Source organism: Falco biarmicus, chromosome 3 (genome assembly GCF_023638135.1).
Source record: "Falco biarmicus isolate bFalBia1 chromosome 3, bFalBia1.pri, whole genome shotgun sequence".
Lineage (NCBI taxonomy): Eukaryota > Metazoa > Chordata > Aves > Falconiformes > Falconidae > Falco > Falco biarmicus.
Genome location: NC_079290.1, coordinates 55609968 through 55635068, shown reverse-complemented (window position 1 = coordinate 55635068; position 25101 = coordinate 55609968). Strand labels below are relative to the sequence as shown.

Genomic DNA, 25101 nt, shown 5'->3' with positions numbered 1-25101 from the left:
AATCAATGCGGCCTACACATTCAAATCTTGGGCCACCATAGTCTTTAGTGCATGTTAAAGCATTCGTAAGGCTGTCTGAACTTATGCCAGCTTGTAATAGCCCCCACAGGATTGTGATATCAATTAAAAATCCCTGGAATTCATTGGAGTCTGAGACACACCTGTGAGGACCAAAAGGGAGTGATACAGAATCAGCTAGCAAAATAAACAGGAATTGCTGCATACTGAGGGAATCCTTGGCTGCCTGACTAAGGTACCTTTTATACTGGCAGGGGATGCAAATTGGAGCCCGAGGATCTGCACTTTCATTTTCAAAGCACTTTGCAAACATCAACCACTTCACCTTCACACCATTGCTGCAAGGGAAGTAAATATGTACAGTTCCAGCATCCTCTGTTTTCTAGAGGTGCAAAGAAGCACAGGGCATTTTTACAGGCACAGTCTGTGTTCATGCACAAAAGGGAGCTTCTGACAACCTCTTCCTTTGTGGGCAAATGAGGTTCCCAAGGCTACTGAGGGAACTGGTGGCAGAACAGGGATTACTGGAGAGATTCTGCTATCCAGCCCAGTGCTAAGTCCACCCTGCCTCCTCTGCAACACACCAAAGAAACTTGCTGAATTCCAGCTGTATGCTGCTTTGCTGTAGAGGACAGATTACTGCATGTCATCCTCTATAATCTCTCCTGTAAGAGGGATTCTACGTGGTTCCCAGAGACTCCCCTTTTGCTTCCCCCCAGAAATGGTGGCAAGGTTAGAGACAAGTTGTTTTCTCAAGGCTGAGATTAAAAATGGCTCTGTGTTTTGCTAAGCATTCCTATGAAGCATGGGCAGCGCATGTGTGTGTGTCTGAAAACGACCCCAATGAAAGGAAGGAATGAGAGATGCTAAACAATGCTGCGCAAAGTTGCAGACTGTTCGGCTACAGGCCAGAAAATGAATCCAATTTTTCATTCTGTCATTATAAATATTTCAGTGCAAATGGTACTGATTTTCTGCAACTGTGGTTAAGCAAAAGGCCTCTGAGTGAATATTTAAGGGGGGAAAAAAAAGGAAAAGAAGAAGAAGAGGGAAGGAAAAAAAGAAAAAGAAAATGGAGGGGGGAAATTAAGGTTAGCAACCAATTAATTTCAAACTTTCAGTGTAAAAGATTCTGGGAAAAATTCTACAGTGATGCAGCGTGTGACTCAAAGAAGGAGGAAAAAAAACATTTACTCTGCTCTTCTTCTGACAGTTTCTCATAAAATATCTGCAGTCCATCTATCTTTTAGTACTCCAGGCTCCTCTGGAGAGCAGAAAATAGTAGTTTAAAGCTCACTTCAGTGCCAGTCTGCGGGAGATTGCTTTCCACAGGACCCCTGCTGATGGAGGCCTAGGGGAAGAGGCCCAGGAGTTATTCAATCAGTCCAAGGCTCTGGGGCGGCCGGGGCTCCTTTGAGGGCTGATTATAAAGCTGCCCTCCTGTTGCCTGCCTCCGAACAGAACGAAATGAGCAGCCTCTTGCTGAGCAGATTCTGCAAGAAGGAATTTCACCTGTCATGGAGTTTGTCAGAATTTCAGGATTTATCTTGGTGCAAAATTAATAAAATACCAACTAGGATTTCAGCCTGACTACTCAGCTGTGTCATCTCAAAGTGATCTTTCACCTAAGAAAACCTGGACATGGAGCTACTGAAGTCATTCTTGCCCTACTTTTGCTTGGGAGCTTCGGCAGGATGTTATGACTGAATAATAAAATGATTAGAGGTGGATTTCCTGACAATTACACCCAACGTCAAGCACTGGGTGGGTGCTACCGTCCTAACGCGTGACCTTCCACCTTACTTCTGTGGTTCCTCTATCCCCCTGGAATAAGCTAGGAATCTGAAATAGAAAAAGATCATTTCTGCAGTTTATAACCTTGCAGGTCCCTTATGGCAGCACATCTGTTAAGTTCATACACTGGTATTCCAGGTCTGGATTTGATTTATGAGTTTTAAAGGAATCCAAACAACAGACTACATAAGATTACATTCAGTGAAACACTACAAATTAATATTGCTTTGACAGTCAAGTACATGGTCTTTTAACCATATTCTGGGTCTAATATTGCAGTAAGGTGCCAGGTTGATAAAGCATCATCTCAAACCTCTGCGAACTGAGTTCAGTTCTTTCAAAGCTAGACGGTCTCACTGGTCTTCTGACAGTGCCTCACAGCAATAATAATAATAAAAAATCTTCGTACACTACCTATTTAAGTAAGATTGTGCTAGCTTATAGCACTTGGTCACATGAATTTCAAGTCTCAGGTAGCATAAAAGCAATTAACTTGCAGCCTGCAAGACAGCTTTTCAGCTAAAAGAGAAGATCAACTTGTAGAAAATAAAATAGTTGTCAACTAAGCCAGCTGATGGGTAAATAAATATTATTCAATTTACAATGCCATTGGTACAGATCTTGACATGGAGAAACAGAGATCCACTGTACCAGGAAACAGCAAAATATGCCCAGATTGTGAACAAAGATGCATTTGCCATCAATAGCTCCTATCCTACATTGTGGCAGTTTCTGTACACTGTTCAAAGCCGTCTGCTGTTTGAAGTAACAAATCTACCTTTCTGTCTATTTGCTCGTCAGCATTTTCTAACAAGAGCTTAAAACAAATGGTAACATATCCCCTTCCTACCTCCTCACCCTTTAAATGACAATTCAACATTAATACACATCATAAAGCCACCTTTACCAGGCAGTAGTAGTCTGACAGTTTTAACACCAAGAGATCTCACAGCAAAGAGAGAGAGAAAGCACGCAAGTGAATGCACAGATGGTGGGAGGGGACACAGGGTGCTCTCAGCAGGCTACAGTAGAGATGCATTAACTCCACAGAGGGATAAGGGCTTCCCACCAGTACAGTCATGAATTATAACTGAGCATGGGAGTGAGTTCTTAGTGCCTGTCTCACAGCAAATATACTGTTCCATTTTCCTGCACAATCACCTTTCACCTTTACAAACGCAAAGCAGAGCAAAGCAAAATGCACCACTAATATTTAACAACATCATAGGTTCTTTATATTACATAGCACACATTTACACACACAAATTATGGGGGGGAACGAGAGCATTCATTGACACCGAGTATCCCCAAGCAGATTTACACGCCCATGATCAGTGCCTGTGGCTAGCGATTCTGCTACAAAATGAGACTATAACAATACAGATAAACAACTAAAGCTGCATGTAGAAATGTGTGTAACTCAGCAGTATTGGTTCACGAGAACTGAATCATCTCTTACTCTCTTCCCTTGTTAACAGGGTGGGGGACACTCAATTTCAGCTTTGAACACAAAGGAAGCTCAACTTAAAACAAATAATAAGAGCCTGCAGAAACCCACTCTTTTTCCATCCAAAATTATACTTCAGCCTCAGTTTGATCAAAGCATGGTGAACCTGACCCCAATAACAGGTAGAAAAGCTAAACCTAAAAGCTGTTCCTCCTGACTGGGGTTTCGTAATGAACAGCTCCAGTTGTGTAGCCATCTGCATCTAAGTCTTTTTGACTAATGTTTGGAACGGAGCAATCTAATGATGCTCTTCCTGCACACACACGCACACACAGACACACAGAAAAAAAAAAAAAGAAAAAAAAGGAAAAAGAGAGAGAAAGAAAAAAAAAAAAGTCACCACTTTTGAGCCACGATTGCTGTTTACTGGAGTTTCCTGGATGTGTCTCTTCATGAATCACTGACCACACCTTGTTTTCACAAACTATCTGTACCTCCTCCCTCGGGGAATTCATCCCCTCCCAACTTTCCTCCTACTCGATGGACGTATCAATGGAGAAAACTTGTTATTTTAGGCAGCTGAAAATTTGACCGATTTTAAAGGATTCATTTACCATGCCTTTCACTTTCGTTTAAATCCTCAGTGTTCCTGTTCTAAATGACAGCACCGCAAGCACTGCTTTTAAGCACTATTCATCTTGCCTACCACATCTCAGCCTTTCACACAGAAGGCTGCTCTCTCTCCAACAATGAAGCCTTACTCCTTTATAGCTTGAGGGCAGAGACTGTTACTAGCTGTAGACTTGCTGCAAATATCACAATAAAGGATACAAATGTGAATTTCTCTTAAAATACAGGTTCAGCTCTGGAGGTACCTTGCTTTAGAAAACTCTGTCAAGAGCAAACAATGTATCTTTCTCCAAAATGCACAGCAGCCACCCAGTTGAAACGGCGTTTCCAAATGATCTAAAATGTCGATGGAATCAGGATGCTTGTTAATTCTGTGCTTTTCTCCACTTTGGGTCTCTAATCAATATTTTAGGTTCCTTTGCACTTAAGATACTCAGTCTTGGCTTGGCTGCACGTCTTGTGGAACATTAAAAAACACAAAGGACAAACATCCCTGCTCTCTCCAATTCCCTGGAGCTTGAGGGGATGCAGGGCTACTGAGCTAAGCTCTGTGATGGAAGAAGGTAGGGTTCAAACTTCAGATCTTAAGAGGTGGCAGGTTTGCTGCTACTAAGCCCCTGCACCTGTGCTTTGGTACACCAAAACCATGGAGGGGTGAGGATGCTGGGGCATACAGGGGCCATGGCAACCTTCTGCCTGTGCGGTGGAGGGAAGAGGGGGCAGGCCTTGAGCGGCAAACTTTCAGTGATAATGTTGTGCCATCACTTGTTGGGAAGCTGCAGGACCAGTGCAGCGTGGAGCCAAGAATGAAGAGCTTATTCACGGGGATGGAGTGAGGGGGGCCAGCAGTGGGCTTGGGGGAAGGGAGGCAGATTTGCAGAACTGGCCGTGAAGCTCCTCAGTACACCATAGCTGGATGCTTCATAAAGTCACACTGATGGCAGTCCCAGAGACGGCCATCTGTTGTCAGCTCTGGGCCAGATGAAAGATAATATAATGGCAGCTACTGGTAGCTAACAGCAGGGCAGTTGTAGGAAGGAATGCGTCCTAGAATGAAGAAGTGGTGCTTCCTGTTTAGCACAGAAAATCAGTCATCAATATCAACTACATTAGCAAGAAATTAATGGATGGACAATTAAGAGAACTGAACTGATCTACCAGGGAAATTATTCAAATGCAAACAGAGTGCTTATTTCTTCTGCTTACTCCAGGTGTATGAGCCAACTGATCTGACTAATGGCAAGGTGTGGGCTGAAACATTCAGGGCACAGATGATAAAACCTCATTTTCTGTAAAGGGCAGAATTCCATTTCTAATGATTATTTGTGGGTCAGGGAATACATTTACTGCTTCCCTTGCCCTCCATCTACAACAGGATTCCCTGATGTTCACAGAGGTTTCTACAAGGATTGAGGGTAGAAAATGGCCTTTATGCAATAACCAAAATCTCCCTTATTATTAACATGATTTATTTTTACAACTGCCTTATCATTATTATCAGCATCACTCAGTAGAAAAATGTTTGCCTTCCCAAGCACTATCATTTCTACCTTGTTTCTTTCTTTGCCCCATATCCTTTCTACTTCTACTCCTTTGCCTTTTCTTTCCTTCTTCTGCCTTTCTGTGCATTTTCCTTTCTGCAGCAACTTCTGATTTGCTTCTTTAGGCTGAAATCTCACACACCTCAATTTTCCGTTTGCTAAAACTATCAGAAATCATGATGTTCATGTTGACATGTAATGCCACTGATATGTTTCAGAGTCAACAGTTAAAAAGCCAAAGGAACAGTGGAGCTTATCTTCTGATTGCTACAGTTTAATGCAAAGTAGACTGGAGACAACAAACTTTGTTTAACATATTTGCATGACACAGTCTTAGCATCACAAGGATTACAAACTCAACTATATTATCTGATTCTGTAGAATCTATTTAGTGTTGACTATACAAGGCAGTAAGGAGAACAGATTCAAAGTATGGGTTAATCTTTTTTGTTGCTACCCATTTTTTTGAAAATAGATACCTGTATTTTACAAAAAGAATCCAGGCATACATGAGCATAAACAGGAAGGAGTAGGCAAAATAGAAACATAAATTCAAGCACATACACATCTGGGTATGACTCTATCCCCCTTGCAAGAGAAGGAATATACATTTTTGCTTACTTTTCTATGGGTACTTTGTGGGTGTAGCTCAGTATTTATTTTGAATGGTATATTTACCTTCCAATACTTTGCCATTTTACTGTTCCATAAGTCTGAATTTCTTTTCAAGAATAAAATGGTGTATTTAAAGGCAATATGAATCACTTAATTGCTACACTGTCTTTGTCAACTAATTCTGTAATTTCATCAATAATATCACTCAAGCATCTGAAAAAACAAACCCATAACTGTGATTGAATTGCTCCAGAAATTTAAGGAATGTTCTCTCAGGGAAATGTAGAAGGGATGTTGCGAACACATTGTTTCCTGCTTATTTACAGGGAAAAGTCCGGAAAGTTTCATAGGCTGACTGTTGCATGTAGCGTTAAAAGTATACAGACCACGTGGAGACAAGCAAGAACCGTTAATATTAAGCCCATCCTTGTCAAGCACTACTTAGTGAAATCAAAACGGTCCCTGAAAAACTGTGGCACTTTGGGCTTGGTGGGCTTTGCAATGTGCTATGAATATTCGTGAACTAATGAAGTACCCACAGGGAGTGTTTACATTTGAATAGGCCAATCAAAGGAGGGCGAACTCACAAGCTCCAAACCTGGAAATTTCTTATTTAGAAAAGAATTACTGCAAGAAAACCTAATAAGGCTGTAACACCCATCAATCCCCAGGAGGGAAGGGACACTGGAAGGGAATTCAAAGTATTTTTTTTTGGTATTTAAACTCTGTTTGACATTGAAGCAAAAGACTTGCAAGGGAATCACTTTGAAGGTATGTCCTTAAAGAGCTAATGCATGAGGGCCTCCACCATGCTTCTCGATTGCCTTTTCAAGAAAATTTGCAAAAAGAATAATTCTCCCTTCTAGGGAAAGAAGTCTCAGGTCTCAGGAACACAAGTCTGAATTTTTTTAAATCTTGGAAGACATGGAAAAATACATACTGGTATGTACATACCGTACATACTGGTATGTACATACATACAGTGCACATACTGGTGCACACTAATATCCATATAACTATCTGAAACAGAAAACATAGTAAGGGTTCAGGAAAAAAACCAAACACTGACTAATGCAATGCATGCAGCTCTGTCTACTTCCCTGAAAACATAAGCATTAATTACAATCCCAGTATCTCTGGCACACATATTATTATCATCACTCACGAGACAGAGAGCATGCATGGTTACGTGGAGCAAGTAAGTACCTGACCTGGCAACTGAATCCAGCTCTCCTGACTCCAAGGCATTTGCTCTGACAAAAGCAACTTGACTGCCTGATAAGGACTAAGGCCAACATTACTGAACGTGGTGCCTGTATTTAGACATCAGAAGAGTTTAGCTGAAAACTTAAACAAGGCTATGGCTGCTCAGCACGTATGTTTTTATCAAGGTTCCTAATTTCAGGCATTTACGTCCCTATTTCCTGATGTACTCAGCACAGCATCTTGCACTGGCCTTAACGGCAGCTGGAGGTGCTCAGCACCCTCTCAGAAATAGGCCATTGAGTTGGAAAATGTTGGCCTAAAGCTTTGATTGTTAATTGGATTTCAGGTAGGCTTCCTTTTAAAAAGAGCTGACAAAGTTATTCCCTGCTGGCTCCTGGCCTTTGGGGCCTAGAAAGCCAGCATCTATGTTCCACTCCTCACCCTAACAGTTTGGGGACCTGGAAATGCCAGAACTAATCTCAAATTTCACTTAAAAAAATGTTTTGAGGCCTTTTCTTTGTGAAGAAAACATCCTTGAAAATCTAACGTCACCTGCAGGTTTGAAAGTTTTGTCCCTGTTTTTGTGTAAAGAGTATAAATTATTCATGGTATCCCCTGCTGCCCTGGAAGGCTCACTGTTGGGACCTACACGATACACAGACTCAGCTACTGTGGGGGCTTGGCAAAACAATCCTATACGGATGGAGGTAGCAGTGCCACTGCTGCTATGGCTGGTGCTATTCCCACACCAATCTCTGCCACAAGGAGACAACCCCAGCCCAGCTTAATTAGCAGTTTTCTCTAGCTGACCCCCAAATAAGAGAACATAGCGTTTGAATCCCAGCTATGCTACTGTCTCCACTAAAGGCCTCAGTTAAGACTTTTAGTTCTTGAAGTAGCCTAGAGCTTGCTCAGTTCTGCTCCGGCTCAGGTCAAGGGTATTTTTAAGGCCATTTAAAAATGTTGAGATCTTTGGGAGTGTTTTACAATGCAGAGATCTTTGGAAAGTTTAACCCTTAAAGAAATGAGGAATGAACTGGAAGATTAGCTTCAACAGTGCTAAGCTTGGAACATGAAAATGTTAAAACTGGACATCCAGAGAGGGACACACATAAAGCTACATAAAACTTATGTAGACTATTCTATGCTGCCTCTGCCCAGCTCTGCTTCAGATGCTTGCACCGGGAGCTGTGAATGTTCTCCTGCTGTTTTAAACAACATGAGTAACATCTGCTATGAGTGCTTCATTCTTTCTTTCATCCTCTCCTTGGGGAAGGAACTTTGTATTTCATTTTGGAACAGCTCTATTGTTGTGGGCTGGGGCTGTGGGGAAGGTTTAGTAATCTACATGCAGGTACATGTTTATATGAGAGAAAGGAGCCTTCGGGACCTCTAGGTGCACTCTACTCTTAAAAGCACAAGTTGAGGACATTCATGATATTACTTAACTGCTGTGGAAGTCTGTTCCACACTACAAGGTCAGTCTGTGAGAGAGTTCTAGCTCCTGTGCAAAAAAGCTTCAGCTTTCTGATAAAAACACTCACAAAGCAGGGCTGTCAAATACCACGCTGTTACCAAATGGGAAGAACTTCTCAGGTGATCTCTGAGATGTGCAGGACCCAGTCCACCAAGAATATTAAGGATTGAATCTTAGAGCACAACTGGACAAACATACAGGAAGTCAGTACAGACATCAAGAGAGCAGGCTGAATGTGCTCCTGGTCTCCTTTTCTAGTGAGGAACAGTGCTGCAGCTCTCTGTATTAGCTGGAACATCCTACAGGCTGATGGCTTCATGCCCAGGTATTCTACGCTGATGGAGTCCAGACGGGAAGCAGCAAGGGCGTGAATCACTGAGGCCAGGTCCCTTTTGAACAGAATGGGAAGCAACCGCTGATCTAATTTTTTTTTTTGCCCTAGTTTTCATGTCTGTAAAGCGGGGACACTTAACTACCCTAGGGGCAACTAATTATTTGCAGCAAAATGTTAAGTAAATGCTCCAATTCACCAAAATGAGATATTTTTGTACTGGGCAAAATGGTCCGGAGAGGTCATGTAATCTTGGCTAGCATCATGTTCAGAACTAACTATCATCACTGATAAAACACTGATGAAACATGTACAATTATTCATCAATTCTACCAGATATTGGTACCTCTCTGACCCAGCAACATCTTAAAAATCAATCAATCAATCAATCCATGCACTCTGGGTAACACCCCACAAAAGTGTCTCATTCCTCCCCACAAACACCACGATATGTTGTGTTGACTATGGAAGTAACACTAGGATTGGAAATGGGAAAGGAATGGATGCTCCTCATCAGAGACAAGGGAAACACCAACACCCATTCAAACACCTAAGCCTAGGTTCAAAAACTAAGGCAAAAGAAACAGGCACTGGAAATAGCATGAGGACAAGAAAGAGAAGTTTTAATAGGCACAAATTACTTTATCATAATTTAATGAAAATTCCTTATTAAGTTAAATGAGTGATAAGTTTCTTTACTTCCTTATTAATTGGAAGTTCAGTATTATGGATGATGGATGGAGAGGACTGCTTTAGTTACATCCACACTGTACAGAGAACTATATGGTCATATTGCAGGTATTCAGTTAGAAGAGTTTTAACCTTTGGGAGACATCTAGGCACCCTAAAAATGCACCTGTCTTGCAGCTTCCTTATCTGATACCTAGTAGGGATATATTTCTGATCATAAAGATTGTTACAAGCCTATTTCTGAAAAGCCCTTATTGTACTGAGCACGTCTTATTAAAAGCTTTCCATTCTAAAGAATAAACTCTTTTAGGGACATACTTTTTAAACTCCATTTTAGAAGTGTAAATACACCACATAGCCTTTTGAACATGTAAGTATGAAAATTCACACCTCAGAACACTCTTAAAACATACACCTTGTAACTGTTACAAAAGATTTTCATTTGCTTCCTTTCTATGGAGGTAGTATCTCCAAAAATTTAACCCTGGTTCAATAGTTATGGAGCACAAAGCCATTTAAAGGAAGTGTCAAAGGTGGAAGAAGGGTAAGCTGTGGAGATGATCTTAAAACAAAGAGCAAATTCCTGTTAAATTTCATTATTTAACTTAAAGGTTGAGTAATACATTGCAGGTTTAACTTTCAGGAATAGTCATTTACTCTCTGTTCTCACCAGAACGTGGTCCTATGGGATTGTCTCGCATTCCTAACAGGGGTCTGGAGTGAAATCAAGGAAAACTCTAAAGAGAGTCGTAGTTGTTTTTGCATTGAGAAGACTGGTAATGAGGGGATAGTAAATTCCCCAAGGTGAGATGAACATTGTATGTGGGGTTTCTTATGTTCCTATAGCCTACTCTTCCTGAAACAGGAGTCAGAAAATACTAAGCAAAGAATCACACCGGGCCAAGCACCAAGTTAAGCATCATTGTAATGCATTTATTTTCAGTATCCCTGAATTCATTCCCTTTAATTATCAGCTGTACTATACGTGTGGATAGGGCTTCTACGCTATTGTGTTCTGCTCTGCTCTACCCTGTTCAAGTTCTTACTCTGCCCTACAGCCATGGAGTGCTGTCCATGGCTTCTAATCTGGGATGATTAACATCTCTCATGCATGGGAGATGCACTTCAGATGCATGTTTAAATTAAAAGTAAGGAACCATTCCTGATAGAGGAAATAAATACGCTGTTCCACTGCAAGCCCCAACACAAACCATGGTAATGTGAGAGGACAGAGAAACATAATCTGGAGGCTAGCTGCCAAAGATTCCACTGCTTCAGCCTGAACAAAGCAGTGCCTCCTAGAACAGGTTTTAAATGAGAGTGGGCTGAAGATCAGTGTATTTTCAGCAAAAGCAGACTCCAAAGGTCAGTACCTACTGCTCTGCCTAAGTGCTTTGCTGCCCTTTCACTAGCCTGGGTAGATAACTGGAGATGAGAGCAGAAAGCCAGTGTTCTCAACAAACAAATGCAAATGGCATGATGGTACTGCATTTTTTTAAATATAATGTATTCTCAGCTGGGGTGGGGCTACCCAAGTTAATTAAAATAATAAATGTAATGAATTAAGTGAATAAGAAAACAAATACCTTTTCCTTTTTGCAACTGTAGATAAGCCAGAGAGAGGCTGTCTCTAAGGGTATGGAGATGTGGTCTATCAAGAGCCTTCCGCAGCATGGAACAACCAACACACTGATTGTCACCTAGCCAATGTAGAGCACAATTTGTGTCTCTGTAGCGACATCCTTCTGTACCCTTCAGTAGAAAACCAGGTGCCTCAGTTATGTTGAAGTTTTAATGAACTAGGCTTAGATGGAGAGAGTAAAATCTTGCCCTCAGTCTTGGGCAAGGATGAATTTTGAGTGGAAAAGCATGTGCTTTTATTACAGTAAAAAAGCTGAAGGCAGCTGTTGGGACTCCATGTATTCTGAAATGAAAGCATATTCTAAGGGGGACAGACTAGTAAGGAGGTGATTGTACATGTCACAACTACACCTGGATCTCTGTATATTTTGCATCTTTAGAATTCAGTTATCTATTCTCACTTTTTAAAATTCAGTCTGAATTCTGATGTTAAAATTAATTTCTATCCTCTTGTTTCTGCTTCTTTCTTTCCGTAATTGTCTTTTGCTTAGCTGCACCTTCTCTCTTCCAGAGTTATTTTTTTCTTTTTTCCTTTTGGTTTTTCTTCCCTAACAATCTCTCCTTTCTTTTTCCAGAAACTGCTGATGTCCCTACTTCTCCCTGCTTCCTCATTTTGATTAACCAGTGATGAACAACAGAATTTATGAAAATCAGTAAGCCAAAAATATTGAAGTATTTTTTCCTAAAACAAAAAAATAAATGCAGTTTCACCTTATTGGAAACAGTTTGCAGAAAAAACCAACAAGTATTTTGACCAAAAAAAAATCAAAGAAAATGATTCTACAAAATCCATACTGAGAAAGAAACACATATAACAAAATTAGTTTCTGACCTTTCCTCATTCCACTGTTTCTCCTTTATTTTTCCCCGAAGTCCAATAACTCTACACAACCTAGACCATTTTCTGACTTCAAAACTCAGTCTTGCCTCTTTCTGTCCATCACTATGTATGAGTGTCTTTTTTTCCCTAAACGTCCAAATTTTTATTTTCTTTTCCTTGTCTTCCTCTTCCACTTTGGGTCAGAGCTTGCATGCAATACATGGTACAGACACTAAACAAAACAGATTTGCGTCTATTAAAAATAGGAGAGATACTACACAGGCACCTTGGAGTGTAACAGGTATGGTACTGCAGGTACTACAGGAGCTCCCATGACCTAGGGGTCCATGAAGAAAGAGGTAGGGAAGGCTATCAGAAAGGTTTTATTCCATTTTGCTTTCATACAGAAAGAAATTAGGAAAAAGAAAATGCAGTGCAATTGATATAAATACCAACCCCTCATACAATGAATTCATGCATGGTTTAAACACTATGATTGCTATTTTCTCCAAAGAAATACTTCATATCATCATGCCAAACATTTATATCAGGTTTTCAGCATGTAAAACTTGCAGTAAGTGAAATACTAAATAGGCATACGTGTGCGTATGCCTCACTAGCCTTTTGCCTCTGTTGATGAGATGGAATCCAGCTCTGGTTCAAAACAAAATTAATTTTGGACACCTCAGTCAAAGGACTTAGAGATGGTAGCCCATACTATAAAACACTACTGAAAAACATTAAGCGCTGAAAAATCTAAATTCTAAAGAAAAATCACATGTAGAAAAGGCCTTAATATACAAGTACTTCTCCTTGTTCCATCCCTGTAGACCATCAGAGACCTCAAAAATTTTTCCTCTGTCAACCTATCTTAATACTTCAACATAAACTAAAATAATTTAGAAACCATCTTCTGCTGTGGTCTCAAAGTGTAACACCATATCAGGAATAACACACCACCACTTCTCAATGCAAGACATGCTGTGCCGAATGTTAATAGTAAATAAACCCTTCATCCAAAATTGTTTTCAGATGTTGTTTAACGTTTATTTCTTCCTCTCCATCCTTTTATAGATTCATGTAATGGTTTGGATTGGAAGGGACCTTAAAGATCATCTAGTTCTATGACCTTAAAGAGGTTTAGTTTATCATTAGTAAACAGTATCATTACAAGTCTGACAACAGCAAACAAGAAGACTGTGTACCATTCATTTGACCCTGTTATTTTTTTCCTCATCAAGTTAGTATTTATGGGAAATGGCCAGCAGGTAAACCAAGATAAATTCTGCCTACTTCGCCCCTCCCCCCATCCCTATACTCCTACCTCAGTGCTTAGCTTTCCACATTTAGAAACAAAAGAATACACTTATTTTCCATTCACTGCTTGAGTAAATATTTTATGAATATCAAACAGAAAAATAGAGTGTCCATTTCTCTCTCCTCAAGAATATCTTGAGCTGCAACAACCTACAGAGCAAGAATCCAAAGGTGGCTCCCAAAATTCAGGTTTGTACCAGGTGGCTTTCTGCCAGCACCTTTCTGAAGCAGCATGGGTTGAATCACCTGCAATTTCTCTTGTCCTTCCCTCATTCCCATCCTCATGATGAGTAAGTTTCAGAGGACGTCATGGCAAATCAAGCTTTGAACGCAGCTATCAAATATGTAATTATAACCCCCAGGTAATAAGTGTAGTACCTGCAGCTCTGTTTGGAAGAAGAACTTCTGTGGACACTGTGTGCAGTCATAGATCTTGTCCTCTTGTCCATGGGCTGAGAAAATATGCTGCTGCAACTTGTTTGCTTGAACAAACACTGGAATATTAGACAAACAACAAGCTTTTCATTATTTGGTATTGCAAGTGAAGAGTTTTTTATCAACTATTTCTCATTAACATTCAGCAATTCCAAGAGGTAAAATTAGGCTGGCTCACTCTGATTTCACAATACACTGTTGCTATAATGGGTACCAACAAACTGATCCTTCTTTTAAAATGAATGAATTGAAACAGATGCCTGGTTAAAAAAACCCAACAAACCACCAAAGAAAAAACAAAAAGACCCTAACAGGACAACCAATGAAGATTTCAAATTTTAAGAATTTAAAAATGCCATTTTCTCTCCAGAATTATTTCTTCATGCTTACTGCACTTTGATTGAACACACACAAACCTTATTTCCTAGCAACCAACAGGTTTGAAAAGCATACATGCCGAAGTCCTGTTTACTCTGTGTGCCTAAAGTTAAAGCTAACAAACAGCTCTGTATTTAAATGTGTTAATGCTAAAAATTATATCCCACAGCTACACTGGGGCAATGTCTATAAATGTGAAACAGAACTGCAGGTAAATTCTCTTTGGATACTTTAAGATCAACTCTGCCTACACACTGAATGCAAGGGTTTCAATAATATAAACATGTTCAATTTTAATGACTACAAAACAAGGCCCTAAGACTGTGTAACAGTTTACCTAGGAGACATACTATTAATAATTAAATTGTATATGCCAGAGGCAGTGTTTGGGTTGGCAGCACTGACTTCTGATGGATGCCTGGTGCACTGTGACCTAAAAAAGTTTGCATCTACAATATTAATCTGTATAGGCAGGGAAAGGATTTATTAAAGATGCTGGCATTTGACTTTGACTCCACTCCTAATCATTAAAATTATTCTAATTGCAAGGCAACAAAAACCATCAGAATATTGTTCTTCTGAGTCATACATTTTAATCACATTTCTCATTACCCTGGAAAAAAAAAAAGATCAGGTTCCATTTTCCATATAAAACTTATATTGGTGATTTTTATTTCTTGTTAATATTCTAGCAAGACATGCTGAAATAATTTAATGGCATATTGATAATAAAACACCATTGTTTATGATTAATGTTCAGTGTCTATTTACCCCATCAGCAAAAAGGAAAAAGTGCTTGACACAGATTGGAATCAACTTATCTCCATACTCTAACACATCTTATAAGGCTACTGGCTCAAAAATTAAAGGATTAGTTTTATCAGAGATCTTGCTCACAAGGAGAACCATCAGTGGGTACTCCTTATTGCGTTTCCAACTCCCCCAAACTTGTCAATCAAAGACCCGTGGCATTACACTAAAAAAAATCACGTCATAAAGTGTACACAAAGACAAGGGGAAAAAAAAAGTAGAATCAGTAATAAAACTAAAAAAAACAAAAAAAGGCGCCTAACTGAAAGAGTTATTGAACACAGATGCCTAACAGGCAAACTGTTTATGGCAGTACTATCCACGCTCAGACATCACCATGACAAGCTGTGCAGTGAAGATGAACTATGTATTTTTTTAATTTTATAACCCACAGAAATGTGTGAAACCTGAACACAGTGAGGTAGTAATCATCATCAGCCACTGTATCTGAGAGATGAAAAATTCAACTTTAATTTTCCTCTGTAGTGGTGTGCTTAGGTTTTATTGGGAGGGGAGCTGCCAAACAAAGAGAAGTAGAATGAAGGTATTAAAGGGTCTATTTGCCTATCAATGAAAATCCTTCACTCCCATTAATGTAGAACAGGAACCTTGAATGGCTTCCAGAATTAGCATGCCATTGATGCAAGAATACCCAAAGTGTGTTTTGTCATGTTTGTGATTATCTTTGATTTTCATCTTGTAAAGCAAAATTGGGCATGTAAGCTACATATTAACACTTATGTTTTAGGTTATCATTTTATGAAACGTTCTACTAAGAAGTCCTTAAAAAATCTCACAACAACCCAGTAGGCATCCTTTTAATGTGTTTTCATTTCCAACAACAGCATTTTTCTGTTCCTCGTTATGGCCCAAACACTGCAGTGCTTAGCCCTACTGGGTCAAGTTATTTTCTCACTTGGGTTTTACTACTGAATAACACCACTGACTTGGGGAGGATTATTCCACACTTGGACTTGTGTCAGGGGAAGGCTGAACTTGACTTGTGGCAAGACAACATGGTTTGCTTTCTAAAGCACATTACAAGGGTGTTTCTTCTCACCACAAGCCAACAAACACACGCCAGCAGGCTTTCTTACCGGATCAGAGGAGAATGTTGCTGCACAGGCTATGCCTAGCAGCCCTTGCCCATGAGGCCAAGTTCTGCTCTGAATTACATTAGTTTAGAAGAAAGATCTGTAGCTTTAAAGCACAAATTTATGGCCAGTTTTAACCTTGGCAAGTTTGGAACATGGAGATAATGAACGTGATGTGGTGGAAGGTAAGAGACTATCACTTTTGTAATGCAGCTCTTGCAGATAGATGCCTGACCTTCCAAGGAGCTCAGCTTTCTAAATGATTTCTAATCAATATTACTAATGAGCACAAACGTAATGTTCCCTCCTAAAACTGACCTAAAACCAGCACACCACACAGTTGTAAGTGCAGTTCTGCAAACGCAAGTTAAAAAAAGCATGACTGGGACATGATAGCCTCCTACCTGTAAAGCACACTGGGCATTTGAAGGTGCCCCCCATGCCTTCAAAGCTGTGTTCTATCAGGTGGCACTGAAGTTTGGCAGGAGAGTCAAACGTCTGATTGCAGAGTTTGCATTCATGGTTCAGTCCTTCATCTGTGGAAAAAATCAAAGAAAAAGTGAAATTCACTACAGCCCTTACTGAAGAGAAAATCCAACAAGATCTATGAATGGAAAAGACTTCTGTTTTCGTAAGCTCAGGAAACTGGATGCCCCTCAGCACTTACGGGTGGTGAAGTGTTCTTTTACCTGGAAGGTTTCAGAATGTACAAAGCTTAACAGGGCATTAAAAGCACAGATTTTTTCGGTGCGATTAGCACCAAACAGGAATGCAGAGCATTAGACTTCAGTGGGAAACGATGAGTAGGCCCTGAAACACCCATCTCCCTTAGCTGAGCCACCTGACCACGACCGTGTACATTTGCAAAACAGCACACCAGTAATCTAGCGCTGATCGCACATCACCCCATTTACCATGGGTAAGATCTGTCAACGCACGCGTTTTTGGCACTGTGGCTGACGTGGAGTTTCTCGTACCCAGTGTGAGAGGGGAGGGTAGTTTATACCCTCACATCACTCCTGCTCCACGTTTCCAGTCCCAGGGGCACACGCAAAATCTTTTGCAAGCCGCAGGATTTCCCAGCTCCCTTTCTGACAATCCTACGTCTTTTTCCCCTTTATTTGCATTTCTCCTCTTAACAGTTCAGAAAAGTCCCTGTGTGCCTCCTGACGCAGCTTTCCCATCAATGTCCTGCGGCTTTAAAACCCTTCCCACTCCCTGCCGCTTGTTCCTCCGCTTCCTCCCATTGTCCTCCCATTGTCCTTTGAAGGCCGGCTGGTGCCTGGCACCAGGTTCCCTTCCTGAGGGTGCTGCAGGATTCATCCACTCCGCCATGAGGGCAGTCAACGGCTGTCCTACTTAGAAACAGTTGCTAGGTAAGAAGTGGCTTCCAGCCCTGCTGCAGAGGCCTCAATTCCCACAGCGCCGCTTAGAAAAGGTCCTTCTGTATGTCACCGGTGTGCTACATGAGTAGCATCGATCTCACAGGTAAATACTGTATCCCATTATCAAAAATCAAAAGGGAATAAAACACTTGGCGACTGGCATAGCTCCCTAGCATTTCTCGGGTGAAAAGGAGTGATTTAGGAGAGTGTCCTGCCCACCTAGATGCCACGCTGCCTACCTCCTGCCGGGCACAGCACTGCCTGCAGTGATTAGTGACCGTAATGATGGGCATTCGCAGTTGGCAGCTGCTGTAGACAGCGAGAGCAGAGACTGCGTTTTGTACTCCGCACAACAGCCCTCCCCACCGACGTATAGAGAAAACATCACGGCGCTGGCGTAGCTGAGCGGGGCCAGGCGCCCTCTCAAAATGACCCTCAGTAACTTAGCAGAATTGAAAAAATGTCAGTGGTAGCCCTCAGCTTTCACTTCTCACCGGCCCGAAAGCTAATTTTAGCCTCCATGTAAGTCATGGCATCTTTAGCCAAGGGTGGGAATGTGTGGGCTTCAGACAGCGGATGTGAAGCCAGGCGGTGGTGGCTGTTCTGTGCGTGGAACTACCGAAAGCTAGTGTCATGTGGTTTTCAGGTGTCAGAGCCCTTTATAATGTGAAGTTAAGGGGCAGACAAAAACCAACAAAGCCAAAAGATTTACACAAAGTCGGGATGGGGTGGTGGGGAATAAACAGGTAAAAATGTACTGACTACAAAATTTCTATCCTGACCACAGTCCGTAGCTGGGGAGCTCTCTCTTCACTGAACATCTAGCTCTCGTAATGTTCATATATAAGGCATCTCCGTTGCCCTTCATGGTAAAACTGTGTTTTCCAGCTAGTGACTGTGAGAGGAATGGAGGAGCCCATTTTGGCTCTTTAAAATGGACTCATTGGCACGTGGCCATTTTTTTAAACGCTCCTGTCTTCCTGTCAGTCTTAGCGCAACAGGGTGGTGCCACGGGAGCAAACACAGCTGAGCATTGCCTGCACGCTCACGCAGCACACTGCAGACTTCCCTTCATCCTCCTCCCAATCCTTCATTAAAGCAGTGTTCAATGTTCCTGCCTCCATGCTGAAGAGCGATCAGAGGGGTGTGAGATGGCAGGCCTGCCCTGGGAGTCAGCTGAAAAAGGTCAGTGGTCCCAGCAATCCCGTGCGCACAGACTATTGCCACTGAGGTGCCTGTCTCTGTTACCCACACCAGACAGAACAACTTTGCTGCTTTTGACTCCCATCCCACCTGACCAGGCACTAATTTATAGCTGGGTCCGCTGAGAACAGCTGTCAGCACAAGCTCAGGCAAAGGCTCAGGTCAGTCTCAGCTGTTTTGCCACCACAGCCTCTCTGGGGAGACTAGAATATCAAGGCAGCGGAGCACAGGCTGCTGAGGTACACGTCCCATCCAGCCAGACACACAGGTAGTCAGGTACTGTGGGCTGAACATACTCAGCAAAAGACTCCTGGGGGGACAGATTAGTAGTAGGTGACACCTTTCATAACTCTTCGTAGATAAATAAGTAAGCATTTATCAAATACATGCTAACAATCTCTTTAGCAGGGAAAATTTTAGTGGATTCTCAAGAGTTGCCTGTGATTTAGGATTTTCCACCATCACTGACAAACCCTTCCAGTGTGTTCTGCTTTTGCTACTGTTGACAGAAGACAAGTATGGCCCGCGCAAGCACTGTCAAGGGGAGCATAAGGGAAAAGAACCTGGCATGCACCCGTCTGTACACCTAAGAGAGATGGTCGCATCCTGCTAGTCAGGCTCTATGCCATGCTGTCCCAACAGGCAGCATCCCATAGCTGTGGGCGAAGCCGGAGAACAGCATACTAGACAGAAGAGGAAGGCTCAACAAACCATATATAAATGTCTTTTCTTTCCTGAACTTGCAAATCAGTAAGGAGGACTATAAAGGCTGCCACGTGATTAGATAATTTCTCCTACATCCAGATCTGTGTTGTGGTCATTACCAAACAGACAGCTCTGAGAACGGTGCAAGTGCCCACAAAGGGTAATTACAAGCTAGAAAGCCTGCACGGTGAAGTTTCTCCATCAAACTGTTTGTGCTGATATGCACAGTCAAAGCAATTAGGACAAAGGGAGCTCCATCCAGGATCTTCCATGTCAAGGTGAAGATAATCAATGCCAATTCTCAAATCACACAGTTACTGTTGGCAAAGTGTAAATGAACGACGCTAATCATTCTTGAGCACAGGAACACTGAACGGGGAGTTCTTCAAACATTCCAAGGGAGAAAGTCTTCCTAAAAAGAAATATTTTTATATGGAGCTACAGAAGACAGAGAAGGTTTTTTTGCATTTCCATTACCTTAGCTAATGAGGAAAAAGTAGGAAGAAAGGCATGCACTCCTGATGCTGAAGCAAAACTAATTCTAGTTACACAGTGTTTATACTTGTTCAAGAAGAACCGAACCCCATTAAATGTGACCCTATTGTATTTCCCATATCACTCAGATCCAAGGCGATCTCCTGCTCACAAACATCAAAATCACTTTGATTACTGTATGTTGCAAATCCAATTTTCCTAAAGGCTTATAAACAGGGTTTGAAAAATCCCCTCACCCACTTGCCTGGGGCAGATAGGAAACTTCCCCAGGCAAGAGACATCAATTTGTGCAGAATCTAAGCTATCTCTTAAAAATAAAATGTTTTTAGTCTCCTAGTTCTAAAGACCGCATTTAAAATATGACTACATTTGTATAACTAATAGAATAATTTTTCCTAAGTCCTGCTGTTCAGGGGGTTATAAACCCCTCCCCTCACACTCTTTCACCCATTTTGTGCATATCACCTGCTCTGTGCTGCATCCTCTGAACAAAGGGCAAGGTTCCAGTCCTTGAATTCAAGAAAGTGAGAGCAACATGATTTAAATTTAAGGGAGACAAACAAGGTTACCATATTGGCAGAAGAGCCAGGAGTGCTGGGTCCCATTCCAAACTCTGACACCGACTTCCTCTTGTCACCTTGGGCATGACAGTATGGCCAGACTACCTAACTTTAAAAAGAGGTGTTAATTTTTAATTTCTACTTTAATAGGCTGACCTAATTAGTATCCCTTAAGACTTTTAATACAACCGGGACAGCAGAGCTGGCAAAGTCTAGGACTATCCACGGAAGACCCAGAATCACTGTCACCTGCCTTTGAAAAGGTTTAAGATAACACGTTCGGGCACACAACTACCTGCTTGCTTAGGTCACACAGCACCGCACAAGGATGAAGGAACAAGGCTTTGTCCCTGTGCTCTACTCTCCAGAGAATTTAAAAGCACAGCCAGCGTTTTATCTCCCACTGGCATGAAAAAGTTAGGGTGTGGCAGCTCTTGCAAAGGTTCCAGATGCAGAAAGAAGATGCAAAGGGCTGTGTTTACACGCTGGACCCTGTCTAGCTTTTCACATTTAGCAAACAATTTGATAGGGTGCTATGGAAGTGCAAAGTATGATATCATTAATAAATAAAGGGCCGGTGAAATGTCACGTTTTCAGTTTCCATTTGGGATAAATCTGAAATGGAATGGAGTGTCAGATACAGTCCAAGAGGCTCTTCTTCCCTGCAGAACAGAGCTACAGTTCTTTGCTCTTACTCAGGAAAAAAAAAAAAGAAAAAAAAAAGAAAAAAGTGCTGAACAGCTTTAAAAAATTCAATCAAAATAATCTGCTCTTTGGAAAGGTGGCGGCTGACAGTAATTGGAAAATACTGTCTGACTCATTTATTAAAGTGAGATTCAGAGTCAATTGATTTAATAACCATTAGAATATTCTATTAAGGATATAATAGGTTGGCACAGCCCTATTTTTTATTAAGAGTTATAGGTAAGAAATAAGCAATGCTATGGAATTTTAGACAACTGCTGTATGGATTAGGCTAAAAATATGGCTTGCAAAACAGGTATAAAAGCAGCAACTATCAGGAGGAGGAATAGGAAAGTACATTACAGTGCAAATGAGTTAGCTGAATGATGAAAAAGAAATGAACCTTTAATATAAAGTCTGCACTTTTCCAAACCTAACAGAAAACTATGCATTGCATTCCCTGATGTGGTACATCGTAAAACAAGTCAGCACGTCCTTCACATTATGGATCCAACAACTCCATAAGGAAGGCAAGAACAAAGTACCCACTGTACAGCACAGAACTGCTGCTTACTGTTGCCCTTACATGGTCAGGATATGAGTTTGGACATGGTTAAGACTCTGCAACATGGATGAAGATGGTTTACCCACTGCTGGTAGACAAATGAGTTTGATGCATGCAGAATTTCTGCATAAGTAAATTAGTTTCCATTTATAATTATTATTCAGATAGTGGGAAAATGTAAACATGAATCAGTTCTAAATAAATGCATTTAATATTCATCTAAATGTTTAATATTTACACAAATATTAAATGTTTGAATGGGGGTAGGTAGATTTTAATTGAGGTGCAGCCCATTATCTCAGCAACTAACTTGATAACCAGCTATAAAAGCAAACAAAATCAGTCTTCATGCTGAGCATATATCCACATTTGGGGATCCTCTGTCTTTGCACCAACTAGCCATGCTGTGGAGTTACTGCGTAACCTGTATGGCAGGCAAGATCCCCCCGCTTTCACCCCCACTTGAGGCACTGCTTTGGACGACCTGGCCCAATTTGTGCTACCAACTCAATGCACAACTTTTTCATTTCACGGAAGGCCCTGACATTTCAATATACACTTTAAACAAGTGAAACCCTTTAAGCAGCCTCTAGACTGTGTGTCCCATGTTTATGCTTCTTGCTCTTCAATAAAAACAGAACTAGAGCAGCTACAAGCAAATGTTCACTGGCTGACTTACATGCAGCTGTTAAGTCGGTAACCACTGGGGGCCCTCTTATATTGTCTGATCAACACTACAGCCATTACCGAGTACCAATTTGTAACAGTTTATAAGTAACTCTTTCTCTTATTCACCCTCGAGATTGTCCAGAAGGGTCCTTCTGCCTTTTACTCTGAATAAATCTATAGGCAAAGGTCCAAAGATGATGAAGTCCTCCTGGTAAATCATCACGAGGCTGGGTCCATGCTTAAAAGTGTCTGCTAAGAAGCAGTGTAAACTCTGCCCTCCACACACAACACAGGAACGAAATGGCCTGCGGTCTCTGTATTATTTTCAGGTCTAAATCATGCACAGCTCCCACATTCAATGTGTTTTCTTTATAATCTTTTTTACCAAGCAAACCATGCCCCTAAACCAATTTCTCCTTCTTCGCGTGGCTTCCACTCTTCCCGAAGTTAACTTTGCAGCACACATTTATAAGCCAGAGATCTGAGGAGTAAGGAAGGAACGCCATAGATGACAGCTAACCCCTTGGCTACAACACCTCACACTGAAAACCAGGGAAAGACAAAATACACCATACAACACTGTAATTTGCAGAGTATATAGCCATCCATGCTCCCTAGTTTATAGTGCTATGTTTGTTTGCATTTTTGTAATTCTACTGGCCACACACAGACACGTACACACACAGAGACACACACACACACACACACACACACACACTCACTCATCAGCCTCTCTGGGCCAATCTCATTCCTGCTCCAAATTCAGTCTTAGGGTCCACTACGGTAACTGCGTGACAAGTATCCTCACCTGCTAAGGAACACACAACACCTCTTCCAAGCCTGGAAGCTGACATGAAACAGTGCTCGAAGTCTCCAGCACCATGTTCTTAATTTCTCCGTGATTGTAATAGTGCTTCTGTCATTTTCAATTTCTCAAGCATTATCACAAAACCCATACGACAAACACTATCCACCATGGTGTTAATTTTGGAAGCTGACATGAAAAGCATGGAAATACAGTGATAAAGTAGGAGAGAGTAAAGGCAAAGCATACAGCTGGAATTGCAGCAGGAAAAAGAATATTGCTGGAATTTACAGCTGTAAGAACCTGCCATGGAAAAAACCAGCTTTTTTTTAAAGTTCTAACTAACGGTTCAAAACTGATGGGACAGGATGGAGGAATGGATGGAAAGACAGAAGTACACCCATGTCTCTCCTGCAGTGCTCAGGGCAGATCACCATGGGTTTGGAATCGGGAGGGTGGGGGTGGAAATATCTTCCTCACCCTCTTGGCACTGTTATCCTGCATTTCCCTCTCGTGCCACACACTACTGCGTGTGTAGGCAGGCCTGCACGGTGGTCTGTGTTTACTCTTAATAGCACTTCTAACTGAAACTGTGATGTTAGCTACGGACTGGGAAACTTAAAACATCAGCCTGCAACCTGAGCAATGTCTCTCCCCTTGCTTTTTTTTCAGTTCAGAATGATTTTGGGGCAAGGCTCTGCCCATGACTGAGGAAGGAGGTGGACAAGATGCAAGGAACAGTCCTAAATTCTTGAGTTGCCAACAACTGTAGCCTCCCAAGGGGAAAGTTGAGACCAGGCTCTGCCTCTGCCTCGAAGGATACTAGCCAGCATCAGAAGGAAGAGGATCTGCACTGTGATGTGGAGGCCAGGCCACACTGGCTCCCAGCAGCACCAGGCAGAAAGCCTTATTCAACTGGTCGGGAATAAATCCTACAGCCTTCTGCAGCGTATTGCTAAAGCTACAGCAAAGGGTGCTGACTGATGGAATGACAAAGAGCTGGGATCCACCTCCTCAATTAAAGCAAAAGTTCATCTCTCCAGGGCCAGATTTTGAAATTAGATCTGCTTAAGGGAAAGCCAGTCTACTGCATCTTTCATTCCACTGTATTTTTGTCTGAAGCAAGGGATGCATTTCACTTCACCAACTGTTCACTTTTTTGCTTGGTTGCACTCACTTTGGCTGCTTGTAAGTGAACACTTCTTACCACGTGTGCCTTGTATGTTCTATTAAAGCCACAAATTGTCTGGCTTTGGTGAGGCTGTATGAAAAAAAAAAAAAAAAAAAAAGAAGGGCAACTGGCAGGGTCTATTTCTTAATAACTGTCATGTTTTCAGCTCAAGTAAGAATGATTTAAATACAGCAAATGCCCTCTCCATCAAAAAACAGCATTTTCTGGGCAACTGGCAATCAGGAGAGAGTTCGGGAATTTAGCAACAGAGCTATTCACAAACTGATGGGACATGCATAATTTGCTACTCCTTGTCTGTAACTGCACTAGGAAAACGTATTAAAATTTGTTTGAAAAAAGTCTTGTGTTGCATCACGTAGCTATACACATTACAAGGTTACACTCCATCACTGCACTAAAATCCCATGTGATAGAGCTTATTTTGGAAACAATTTTACCATGGGATATAAAAAGAAATTTAAACCGGTAGGAATAAGCTGAGTGGTATGAGTTATTTGTAGACAGATGATCCAGCTCAACGTTTACCTTTTCAAAAAGCACTTGGTGAGCACTGCTTAAAAACTTGGGAGACTGATCCTTCAAATGTTGGCATAA

The 25101-nt window shown here is 41.4% G+C and overlaps 1 protein-coding gene across 8 annotated transcripts in view; it reads right to left on the bottom strand.

Annotated features, from left to right (window-relative positions):
* The window catches only part of ZNF521 (zinc finger protein 521), a 232409-nt gene that overhangs the window by 13993 nt on the left and 193315 nt on the right, over positions 1–25101 (bottom strand). For all 8 annotated transcript variants that reach the window (XM_056330873.1, XM_056330875.1, XM_056330876.1 and 5 more), the window contains 2 exons: positions 16649–16780; positions 13906–14021 (listed from right to left, as the gene is read on the bottom strand). In XM_056330873.1, coding sequence (XP_056186848.1) covers positions 13906–14021; positions 16649–16780 — 248 coding nt within the window. The remainder of the gene's footprint in view (positions 1–13905; positions 14022–16648; positions 16781–25101) is intronic.